This window comes from Pseudorasbora parva, chromosome 24, assembly GCF_024679245.1.
Source record: "Pseudorasbora parva isolate DD20220531a chromosome 24, ASM2467924v1, whole genome shotgun sequence".
NCBI classification, from domain to species: domain Eukaryota; kingdom Metazoa; phylum Chordata; class Actinopteri; order Cypriniformes; family Gobionidae; genus Pseudorasbora; species Pseudorasbora parva.
In genome coordinates, this window is record NC_090195.1 from 32676866 (window position 1) to 32690134 (window position 13269).

The window sequence follows — 13269 nt, forward strand, 5'->3', positions numbered from 1 at the left end:
TCTGTGAAAAATTCAAATGGCACATTCTGACTGGGTGAATCAGCGTCAGTCACTAAAGGCCAAGACATGCTTTGTGAGAGTATGTTTACAATATGAGAAACCTTATATGTTTACATATTGCTAGGAAAAAGAAGCCTGGATTAACCTTAATTATACTGGGCATATTAAATGAAATCTTTCAAAGAGTGTTGGTGGTTTTACACAGTGCTGTTGTCCTGAAGGGACAGAGAGAGGAAGTGGACACATATGACTTGCATTTCAGCTCATGTTATCGTGTCCATGCCGTTCGTTTTCCAGCACCCCTCCCTTCTGTCCCTTCTCAAACCTTCATTCATGCCTCTGTCCTCCCTCAGGTTCGTGGAGGAGACGACTGGAGAGTGGTTGAGGCGGTTCGAAGGCACCGGTGTCCCCTGTGGCCCTATCAACAACATTCAGCAGGTGTTCGCCAACCCTCAGGTTAGTTTGAGGTCACTTCTTGTTGAGGAAGCTGTCCTGAAACTCTTTTAAAGCAGTGGTTTTGCTTCAGGACCCGGATTTTACAATTGGACCTAAAGTGGCGACTCAAATCGGTACTAACAAGTGTTCATTGTAGAAAAGAAAACACAAATGTATTAATATTCTGGTTGTCAAGGCTAACCTGTCCATGCTTCTGCAACATAAGATAACAAGAAAACATATAAAGACAACATAAAAATGATGGGAAATGTTTGAAAGGGTTTTTGCCTCCCTTACTATAAAATGCATAATTATATGGATCATTTATTAAAATATTATTTAAATACTTTATTTTGTTATTTGTATACATTGTGCAACACTACATTGAAGCTACATAATACTACTACTACTAATAATAATAATAATAATAATAATAATAATAATAATAATAATAATAATAATAATAATATGAATAATATAATAATTTATACATTTTAAATCATTTAAATGTGTATTATATATATATCGTGTGTGTGTGTGTGTGTGTGTGTGTGTGTGTGTGTGTCTGTGTCTGTGTGTCTGTGTATACATACTGTATATACAAATTATTTACTCTTAGTTTAAACAAATTTCAATTAGGGCATAAAATAAAAATAGACAATATATTTTTCGCTTATACTTTACAATAATAAGTACGGGTTTTATTAAAATACTACAGCTTATTATCTATTAAATAATATTAACAGATAAAACATTTGATTTGGATAATGTATTTAATAAATGTTAAAACATTAAGATTAATTGCTTTAAAATATTGTTTTCATTTTTAGTTCACAATAACTAATAACTAAAGTTAACAAATGGAACCTTATTTTCTAATCCATCCATCCATCCATCCATCCATCCATCCATCCATCCATCCATCCATCCATCCATCCATCCATCCATCCATCCATCCATCCATCCATCCATCCATCACTCCATTGATCACTCCATCCATCCATCCATCCATCCATCCATCCATCCATCCATCACTCCATTGATCACTCCATCCATCCATCACTCCATTGATCACTCCATCCATCCATCACTCCATTGATCACTCCATCCATCCATCACTCCATTGATCACTCCATCCATCCATCACTCCATTGATCACTCCATCCATCCATCCATCACTCCATCCATCCATCACTCCATTGATCACTCCATCCATCCATCCATCACTCCATCCATCCATCCATCCATCCATTTATCCAGTTAATTTGCATGAATTGTCTGAATTTATTGCCAAAATCAAACTTTCAGATACTAAATATAAGTTAGAATGTTTTGTTTTTGTCTCATCTATCGCTAATTGATGGGGAAAGTTGTTTATTTTTTTTATTTTTTTTGTGGAAAAGCTTTATTGTTTTGAACAGTTTAACAGTTATCATGCTACTGAAAAAAAGTACAGTGGTTAAGTTAGTAGCATTGCCTATTAGCTACTCGGTTACTCCCCTGGGTAAGAATAAGTGTAATACATTCTCTAGTAATACCTACAGCATCGTGCAGTTGTGGAAAACCAGCGTCCATTATTATTGCCGAGATAACACTGATCAGCAAAACTCTCTTAGAACAAGAGTCAAGACCATTTCTTTGATCCACATCAGTAGCTAATAAAGTGAAAAAGTGAAACACTATCATATGTACAGGCCCCTAGAGCAAGGAATTTAACACTGCTGGAATTCAACCCCGTTTTTGTACACCAAAGATGCAGAAGTTTCTCTGCACACATACACACACTAATGTTTAATTTCTACCACATGTTGGTACAGAGAGTGCTTGCACTGAAAGATCCCATCAGTCTGCAGAGGCTCTCGTCTACCACATCATATGATCAGAATTAACAGCTATTTTTTGTCCTTTTGATTTGAAACACTCATTGAACCCCCAGTGAGGATATCAATATTTAATTTTTCCTATGCTTTGCTATATTTAGCCTTTCACTGCACTTTTATTTAAAAACGTATTAGTCATTCATAGTTGCCTAATTGAAGCCATTTCAACTTGTTGGGAGACATTTTCCAAGGAACAAGAGAACATGTATTCCATGTGTTAGATGTACAAAAATAAGAATATAAGAACATATAAGTACGTGTCTCATACTTCATGTATATCTCTCTGACTTCTGAGAACATTGAGGAACATTTTTTGGTCGTAATGGAAGTCATAATCTGTGTATTTTGACTGGTTCACAAATATTGAAATTACTTTTTCATCATATTTGACAAAGTGTAAAGTTTGGTGGAGGGGGATTATGGTGTGCGGGTGTTTTTCAGGGGTTTCATATGGAGCTAAAAGAGTCTCAATAAAGATAAATACACACGCTACATTCACATATGCACACATAGGATTCATAAATGCACACAAAGGATTCATAAATGCACACACAGGATACACAAATGCACACTAGAGGATGGATACCCCACCCGGGTCGGGCCGGGTTCGGACAGATATTTAGAAATGACGCTCGGGTTCAGGTCGGGCTCGGTCACGTCAGCGCGTTGAGGCATATGAACCTTTTAAATTTAAAACTGCTTATTATGCAAGTAGCCAATGGGCCTGTTTAACTTGATGCAATGGTTTGTTTTTGTGATTAAAATAATGTAAAATATTACCCTAACATCCGTCTTCCTGCATGCGGAAATTTGTCACCGTGACAACAACGCGAACACGTGCGTGCATATTGCGTCATCCTTGTCATTCCAGTGAGCGCAACTTCAGCGCTGCTGGCAGCAGGACAGCCTTGAAGCCATCCACAGTTGATGCAATCCTTTTTCTGCATAACCTCGATTAGCCTAAACTTTGATGGATAGATTATGTAAATAGATCCCATGTTGCAGTTTAGTAACCATACAGTTTGAGAAAATTGGTAAGAGTACGTTCATTTCAATAAGCATTTCAATTGTGTTAAGTTAATGTTTTGTTCTGTTAGCTTGGGCCATTTTTAGCAGACCTTTGTTCATTTCATTTCAGTTGGCCGGACGCGGGCCGGGCTCGGACAGAAAAATGCAGCCCGATCCGCACTCTAATGCACATTGATAATCAAATTTAAAAAGCACAGAAGATTCACAAATGCATACAAAATTCATAAATACACACAAAATTCAGAAATGCAAAGAAAATTTACAAAATCGCTCAAGATTCAGAAATGTATTTCTGATGCACACACAAATATATCTTGATTTACAAACTGCTTTCGGTTTGTGAAATTTACTGCATTTGTGTGTGAACTTTGAGACTCCCCTGACTTGGCTCGACACACAAATGCCCCTTTTAAACAGGGAATGGTCAGCAACCAATCAGATATCAGCCGTGGAACGGTTTGGACTTCTGCGCTGACCCCGGTGTGTCCACAGAAGTGCCCAGTAAACTTTGTCTGCCTCCTGCATGGTGCTGCGGCGATCCCCATCGTCTGAATCGCCATGCCAACCCATCATCTGGTCTTCAGCTGTCATGCCTCGACAACGTCATCAGGACTCTGCTGAATTGGGAATATATACCAACAGAGCCTCTAGCGCTTGTATTATCCTATATTTTTACTTGTTATTCATTTTTGTTATTTTTTCCCTTTGTTGCACTTTGAGATCTTGTGCTTGTAATTGGCTAAAACAAGGGTGATATCTGATTGGTTGCTGATCATTCTCTGTTTAAAAAGGGCATTTGTGTGTCGAGCCAAGTCAGGGGAGTCTCAAAGTTTACAAATGCAGTAAATTTCACAGAACGAAAGCACTTTGTAAATCAAGATCTATGTGTGTGTGCATCAGAAATACATTTCTGAATCTTGAGCGCATTTGTACATTTTCTTTGCATTTCTGAATTTTCTATGCATTTGTGAATCTTGTGCTTTTTAAATTTTGTGTGTGCATTTGTGATTTTTTTGTGCATGTGTGTATCCTGTGTGTGCATTTATGAATCCTGTTTGTGCATTTATGAATCCTGTGTGTGCAAATGTGAATGTAGTGTGTGTATTCATCTTTATTGAGACTCTTTTAGCTCTATAGTTTCATGCTTCCAAATTTGTAAGAAATGTTCGGGGACGGCCCTTTCCTGTTCCAATATGACTGCACACCAGCGCATAAAGCGTCGGTCCATAAAGACATGGATGAGTGAGTTTGGTGTGGAGGAACTTGACTGGCCTGCACAGAGTCCTGAGCTCAACCCGATAGAACAGCTTTGGGATGAATTAGAGCGGAGACTGAGAGCCAGGCCTTCTCGTCCAACATCAGTGTCTGACCTCACAAATGAGCTTCTAGAAGAATAAAAAAATCTCATAAACACACTCCTAAACCTTGTGGAAAGCTTTCCCAGAAGTGTTGAAGCTGTTAGGGCTGCAAAGGATGGGCCAACTCCATATTAAACCTACGGATTAAGAATGGGATGGCGTTAAAGTTCATGTGAATGTAAAGGCAGGCACCCCCAAACTTTTGGGAATAGAGTGTTTGTATAGATGTGTATACCCCAAAAGTCACTGTAGTTTAAACATTAATTCCATTTTCGTTGCTTGAAATCAATAAAATATTGTAGCCTGATACTATGAAAATGTCTTGTGCAATTTTGGAATAGTTTTTTTTTTCCATGTCTGCCTTTATTTTAGTCAACATTAACAAAAAGTACATCTGTACACCATCGATTGTTAGTGATGTACCAATGTGTGTAATCAGTGTAAAACATGTACAGTACACCATTAATCAATGTGCCACAGCTCTACGCTGAACTATGTCAGAACAGCTTTATGTCTGTTTTGACATGCAGATCAACCTGATCCCATACAGTTATTGCACCATTTAAGTTGTCATTCATTGTCAGTGTACATTTTTGCTACTTAACAGATGCTCTTACGGTATACCAAGGTCATTCCCCCTGGAGTAGCATGAGGTTAAGTGCCTTGTTTAGCTGCACAACTGAAATAGTTGTTCAACTTTCGTGGGATTTAAACTCACAACATTTGAATTCCAGGCTGTCCATTTAACCAATCATGTCATGATCATCAATATCAATGGTATAACAATGATGTAATACAATTTGATAGCATTATTTTTGAAGAATTATTAAGTTGTCTAACCCTAAAATAGTCTCAGCATTCAGTTTTATTTTATTTTATTTGTTATATAACTGTAAATCTGGTTTGAGATCTCCATCATCTCCAAGGACTTGTTGCAAGCAATTTGTCTATTTGAAGACATATTGGACATCCTGCGTCCTTATCGTCTTAAGTTTCACGAGACGCAGCCAGCCCGATTGCGTTCTGGTGAACTTTTGACAGCCGAAGCTGATGATTCCATCTGGAGATTATATCTGTCAGAGGACAACACAAATCTGTTAGCCATTGCTCCTTTTGACCAAACGGCGAAACCAAAAACATCCAGCGTTCACTGGAGAAATCAGCAGTAGCTGCAAGGGCACAGAGGAAATTAGCCGACAGACGTGAAGAGCGAGCTAAGGAGATGATTCAGGAGAAGGGACAGCTGCACATGTACAGGACAGAAAACCAGATGGAGAGGATATGGATGGGGAGGTTAGTATTAGAGCAAGATAGAGTGGGTGATATTAAGACTTAGTGGACGAGGAGGGGCGCTAAGACTAGACAAACGAGGAAAGCAGATGGAATATGGGTAGGGCAGTCAATGAAATTCATGTAGCGCTTCTATAGGAAGCACGGGGTCATGTGACCTGATGAACTGATCTAGGGGATCTTCACTTCTGGACAGAGATGGAAACTAAACCCGGTCAATAAATCTGCCTTTTTTCGAATGACCTTCATCCATAACTTTGGCCTGTTGAAACACTATAATTCAGTGTTCTTCCTTCTTCATGCATAACTTAAACTCTTCCTGTTTTTCTTGTCATTTTCCTCTTGTGAAGTTAGAGAAGTTACCAAGTTAGCACAAGCATTATTTAAGTTGTCTCAGCTATCAGTCATGTCGGCGTCCCCGAAGCCTGCTGGGGATGTTTGTATTTTAATGTATTTTCAACAGCGGCGAACATTTAAATGCTGGCAGGTGTTCTTACTCAGTTCTCACTTGATTATGATACACAAATAAACAATGTTCTACATCAATGGAAACTAATAAACCACACAGATCTTTCTCTTCCAAGTGGGATTTGAAGTCGTTTTTGAGTATTGAAGAAATTATCCTGGCATGCACAGAGGAGAAATTTTGGTTGAGCCTCATTATTTTCATCTTCCATTGGTCCTTTGAAGCATGTTTGGGTTTTAGTAAAATTACTACAGCTTAATCTATAGCCCATTGAACGCTGGGGGAAAATGAATAGCCAAAGTGTTTTTTGGCGTCTCAGACTGTCTGTGGAGTTTCCGATGTCTTTTTTTTTTTGACAGATCTTTTCTTTTACATCTCTGTCATCAAACAAATGAAGAACTGAATCATTTGAACTTTTTTTTCCTGATATTTATTGGCCCCATTTCAAGTTTCCAGTGACGTTTGCTTGACATTCATCAACTTGTTCCTCTATGCTCCCTAGGCACGCAGTATCAGGTTGCTCATACTTCATCTTCAAAAGTCACGTATGTGAAAGTCGGGTTGTGTTTTGGTCTGGAGCTATTGGCCGTCAGTCTTGGTCCCCGGTTGCTGTCTGATTGTAGCAAAAATGTGCAGGTTATCGCTCGTTTAGTCGCTGAGCCACACACCTGGATTTAGTCTGGTGAAATATTAATATTAATATTGGATATTTCCAGAGCATCATTCCTGTCATATCAGGTGCCAGACACAGATGTTGGACTTGGACAAAATGGCTCCCAGATGTGAGCGTGGTTGAATGCTGAGTATTCACACGGATAAAAAAAAAAGGAAGGAGAGGAATTTCTGGAGAAGAGTCAACTCCTTTTTTGAGCTTCCAAGTCGGACTGAATAACTGGATGTTATTGTTGTGTTTGAGTGTGTGCATGTGTGAATGAAGCCCTGTTTATCTGAATCTTGTTTGAACTTCATAATAAGTCTAAACCTGAGTTTATTCCAACAATCCATGCAGGGCTCGGAGTAAAATCCACACCGCCCTGATCTCCAGGTTGTTGTGACTTATGAGGTCAAACTATAATTTTTTTTAAACGTTTTTGAAACATTTCTTTGGAAATGCTCTGTTCTTGGTCTTCCTGTTTTCAATACTATAGAACTACAGGACTGCTAACCCATGTTGAATAGCTTCATTCAGTATCATCAATTCTTTGCCTTATGCATGCTAAAATACACATAGCACTTTTAGGCACAAAATATGCCCTTCTTCTTTGTTAAACATTTGTTGACGAGACAAATTTACTCCAGAAAACCATAAACCTCACTTGGCCTAATTAAATATTATATGAGGTGTTAAATTAAATGGAGGTTTGCAATTTTTGTCCCAAATTTTTGGGTCAAAATTTGCTGTATGTAGAAATGCACTGATTTATGTAAATAAACATTTTCTAGCACTGCAAATTAATTAAACATCAAAACTAAATAGACAAGTAGCAAGTAACAGAGATGCAAATTTAGCCTAAATTAAGGCATCACGTAATACTTTGTAGTTTACCACCACATATTGAACTTGTATTTCTCATTAATTAAATAAATTATATATATACGCTGTCTTTTTGCCACTCAGTGAGGCGTAATCACAATCGCTCCGGCTGACGGTGACCTCACGTTCCCTCTATAAGAGGCCAGAAAAGTTAAATGTACAAATAAGGAACAGCTGGAGAACCAATTTGCAACTTATTAGGTCAATTGGCAACATGATTGGGTATAAAAGAGCCTCTCAGAGTGGCAGTGTCTCTCAGAAGACAAGATGGGCAGAGGATCACCAATCCCCCAATGCTGCGGTGAAAAATAGCCGAGTAATATCAGAAAGGAGTTTGCCAGAGAAAAATTGTAAAGAGTTTGAAGTTATCATCATCTACAGTGCATAATGTCATCCAAAGATTCAGAGAATCTGGAACAATCTTTTCACTTTCACTTTATTTCTTTATGTCCCAGAAGTGCAATTTGCTTTGCAACCAGACTAACACACATACATTAAAAACAGTTTATAAACATTAAAATACACATAAAAAACAACACAACACAAGACCACATCTAAAAAAAAAAACACATCACAGCCCAAAAGTCTACCTGCTTCCCACAACTCCTTCCATACCAGAATTTAACAAAGAAACCGCAGTAGGAATAAATTAATATTTATACCTATTGCTTCTAAGAGTGGGAAATCTGAAGCCCAGAAGGTAGGAAATTAAATTCAGACTGTAGTGGATGAGAGGAATTTGTTCAAATGGATTGTGCATAAGAGTCAAGGCCAGAAAACCATACTGGATCTTCAGGCCCTTTGACGACACTGCATCACATACAGGAATGCTACTGTAATAGAAATCACAACATGAGCTCAGGAATACTTCAGAAGCCTACATCTCTGATGATATGGGGTTGCATGAGTGCGTGTGGCACGGGCAGCTTACACAACTGGAAAAGTATATCCAAGTTTTAACATATGCTCCCATTCAGACGTCATCTCTTTCACTGAAGACCTTGCATTTTCCAACATGACAATGCCAGACCACATACTGCATCAATTACAACATCATAGCTGTGTAGAAGAAGGATTGGGGTACTGAAATGGCCAGCCTGCAGTCCAGAGCTTTCACCCATAGAAAACATTTTGCACATCATAAAGAGGAAGATGTGACAAAGAAGACCTAATACAGTTGAGCAACTAGAAGCCTGTATTAGAAAATAATGGGACAACATTCCTATTCCTAAACTTGGGCAACTTCTCTCCTCAGCTCCCAGACGTTTGCAGACTGATATGAAAAGAAGAGGGCATGCCACACAGTGGTAAACAAGGCCTTGTCCCAAATGTTTTGAGATGTGTTGATGTCATGGAATTTAAAATCAATTTATGTTTCCCTTAAATTGTACTTTTTTTCAGTTTAAACATTTAATATGTTATGTTGTATTCTGAATACAATATTGAAATTTAAAACTTCAACATTACAGCATTCGTTTTTTATTCACAATTTGTAGTGTCCCAACTTTTTTTGGAATCTGGTTTGTAGGTCATTGTTGGTTTTAAAAAATCTTTTTTTTTTCATAATTTCATAATAACATTGTATGATTTTAGTTGTTAGTTACAGTCAAAAAGGTCAAGATCAATGAGATGGAACTGGCCAAAATCACTATTTTAAAGGTGACATTTTCTGAAAAACTCACTTTTTGAACACAGTGTGTACACAACAAGCCTTTAGTGGTAAAAATCCACCCAATATGTTTTATTTTTTTAATAATCCCCATCAATCATTATTAATTTCTGTAAAAAACATGCCGTTCAGATTTCCCCCTACTCCTACATTAGAGTAGGATAACCCTGTCCATGACTGATGATGATTGGCCCTTTTAGCATAGACACACCCCTGAGTGAGATTAACAGAGTCCGTCTTTTCTGTTTACTCGCTGTATCATGGTTAAAGTATTGCAATATCTGCGTCATGGAGTCTCCATAGACTCCCGGGATCCAAGCCACTGAGGACACTGTGGTTAAATTTGTGGAAAATGCGCTGAAGAATGTTGGTAAAGTAAAATGTTATATAATTGCACAGATCATTTTACGCATGACTGCTTCACTAACGATTGGGTCAGTACAGCGATGGATTTGTGAAAGAAGTTGTTTCTGAAGGATGGGTGAAAACCAGTGCTTCGTGCTATCATTTCATAAGCAAAAGATGGCACTTTACATTTTGTGAATGTTCGCAAATTTCCTTCCCGAAAGAGCTTTCTAGAATGCTGTATGGCTAAAATGGCTAAAGTTACTATAGTCTCTGACTGTATTCACAGAGACGAGAGCTATGTCATCCACTAACCATCCAGGTGCAGTCTAAAAGTTGCTGCCACTGAGTCTCTCCATCTGTGTCCGACTCCTGTTCAAGCATGTAAGACTGCACTCCACAACTGATTGGTTATTTCTGACGTTTTGACTGAGTGAGTTTGTTTTGTTGTTGACGCTGTAACCGAAGCTCATTTGCATTTAAAGGAACACACACAAAAACGGCACATTTTTGCTCACACCAAAATAGGGTCAAATTTGACAAATTTATAATAAATGATATGGGGGTATTTTGAGCTGAAACTTCACAGACACATTCTGGGGACACCACAAATGTATATTACATTTCGTGAAAAGGGGGGTGATATGTTCCCTTAAGGAGGGATACAGACATTTGATATGTTTAAAACTAGCTTCTTTGGTAACACTTAATTTTACAGTGTCCTTGTTACACGTTACATGTAGTTACTATAATGACAGTAAATTGTCCATAATTGAATGCAAATCCTTACTCTATAGTACATGTACATATCGTTATTATTACTTTACATGTATAATTACACTGTAAAAAGGACACCTTAAAATAATCACTTCTTTTCCTGTTTCATGTTATGTTCTGTAATAGTTCTAACAAAAACATCTGATGTGTGCCTCTATTACTTAAATTGTCTTGGGACACCAAAGTGTGTTGTATTTGTAAAAAGGGCCAAGAAGCCACAAACACTCAATGAATTTTATGAATGGAAACAAATGTAATGCCTTAAGGACGACATTATTTGCTGACAAAAAAATGAAGTGTGACTCAGAGGATTGAATGATGACCTTTAGTTTTCCTGCAATACGTCTCTCTGTGATTTTTCAAGTGGATGTGAACATGGAATAAACCAGCTGCACACGATAACTGATAATTACCGACCTTGGTGTTGTCTCACAGCAGAGTTTTCCACCAAATGTTTACAAGTAAAGGGATGTTTCCGGGCCCCGTGGACCTGCAAATGTACCCAAATGAGTGAAGAGCCAAGCAGTGGAGTTTAAACAGATGTTTCAGGGAGCAAAGCAGCTAGTCACAGAGGACCTACAGTCTCCTGTTGAGGTCTAGGACTGTTGCTGCAGTAATTGGTCCAGTCACGTGAGAGGGTCCAGTAAGGTTGAATTGTCTCTGTCACTGTAGTGTGAGTAATGGAGGTTTACTCTGAAAGCCTACTTCAGTTGTTCTTTCCTGGCTGAATTCTCGAGGATCTTTGCCATTGTTATGGCCTTGGGCCCTTGTGAAAATGACAGACCCGTGTGCTGTAACTAGATAGGTTCGGCACACACACGCTGCTTGGATCCTAGTCCACTTGATAAACTTCATGACTTAATAACTGTTTTGCTTCTCTTGGAACTTTTATTTACAATGAATGAGCACAGAAACAGTTGAAGAGAAGTTCACTGCTGTTTTCTGGTGGGAGGAAAACAATTGGAAAATTTGAGTAACCTCAAAAGACCTTGACATTTGTGTAACTGACTCATTGAGCTGAGTATGGAATTGTGAAGTGGAGATATCTGGAAAAGATAGATTGAAAAGCAGATTGACTTAAAGGAGTTAATGAGTGAGGAGCGGGGGTAAGCTGTGCCACTTTTTTACCTGTGTTGATGTAGGCATGATGGGGTCAAATTAAAATAAACATAATTCATGTAAATTCTAATACAATTATATATTGTATATGTGTATATGTATGTGCATGTATATATTTTATATGTATTTTTTTATATCTTTATTAGTTATTTCAGTATTATTTATATTATAGTATTCATTAATATGTTGTATTGCCTTTTATTACACACACACACACACACACACACACACACACACACACACACACACACACACACACACACACACACACACACACACACACACACACACACACACACACATACATATGTATAAAATATAAAATTTGTGAAAAAGGGTTGCTCTCAGGAGCTCAGTGAATTCAATCGTAGAACCTTGATAGGTTGCCATTTGTGCAATAAGTACATTCGTGAAATTTTCTCAGTACTAAATATTCCACGGTCAACTGTTAGTGGGATTATAACAAAGTGGAAGCAATTGGGAAGATCAGCTAAAAGTGGTACGCCATGTAAAATCACAGAAGTGGGGTCAGCGCATGCACAGAAGTCGCCAACTTTCTGCCGATTCAGTACCTACAGATCTCCAAACTTTGTGTGGCCTTCAGATTACATCACCATGTGCAATGCAAAGCATCAGATGCAGTGGTGTAAAGCACACCACTACTGGACTGTAGAGCAGTGGAGACGTGTTCTCTGGAGTGACGAATCATACTTCTCTGTCTGGCAATTCGATGGATGAGTCTGGGTTTGGAAATCGCTTAGAGAACGGTACTTGCCTGATTGCTTTGTGCCAAGTTTTGTGGAGGGGGGATTATGGTGTGGGTTGTTTTTCAGGGGTTGGGCTTGGCCTCTTAGTTTCAGTGAAAGGAACTCTTAATGCTTCAGGACAATTTTGGACAGTTTAATGCTGCCAAATTTGTGGGAACAATTTTGAGGATGGCCCCTTCCAACATAACTGCACTCCAGTGCACAAAGTGTCGGCCCATAAAGACATGGATGAGCAAGTTTGGTGTGGAGGAACTTGACTGGCCTGCACAGAGTCCTGAGCTCAACCTGATAGAACAGCTTTGGGATGAATTAGAGCGGAGACTGAGAGCCAGGCCTTCTCTTACAACATCAGTGTCTGACCTCACAAATGAGCTTCTAGAAGAATGGTCAAATATTCCCATGAATACACTCCTAAACCTTGCTAAGCCCTATGGATTAAGAATTGGATGTTATTAAAGTTAATGTGCATGTGAAGGCAGGCGTCCCAACACTTTGACAATAATTCATTAAATATAATGATTTTACATATTAAAATGACACATATATATATATATATATATATATATATATATATATATATATATATATATATATATATAT

General features: G+C 38.2%; 1 protein-coding gene across 1 annotated transcript in view; it reads left to right on the forward strand.

Annotated features, from left to right (window-relative positions):
* Window positions 1–13269, forward strand: part of sugct (succinyl-CoA:glutarate-CoA transferase) — a 190746-nt gene that overhangs the window by 82484 nt on the left and 94993 nt on the right. The window contains exon 12 of the mRNA XM_067434816.1: window positions 354–456. Coding sequence (XP_067290917.1) covers window positions 354–456 — 103 coding nt within the window. The remainder of the gene's footprint in view (window positions 1–353; window positions 457–13269) is intronic.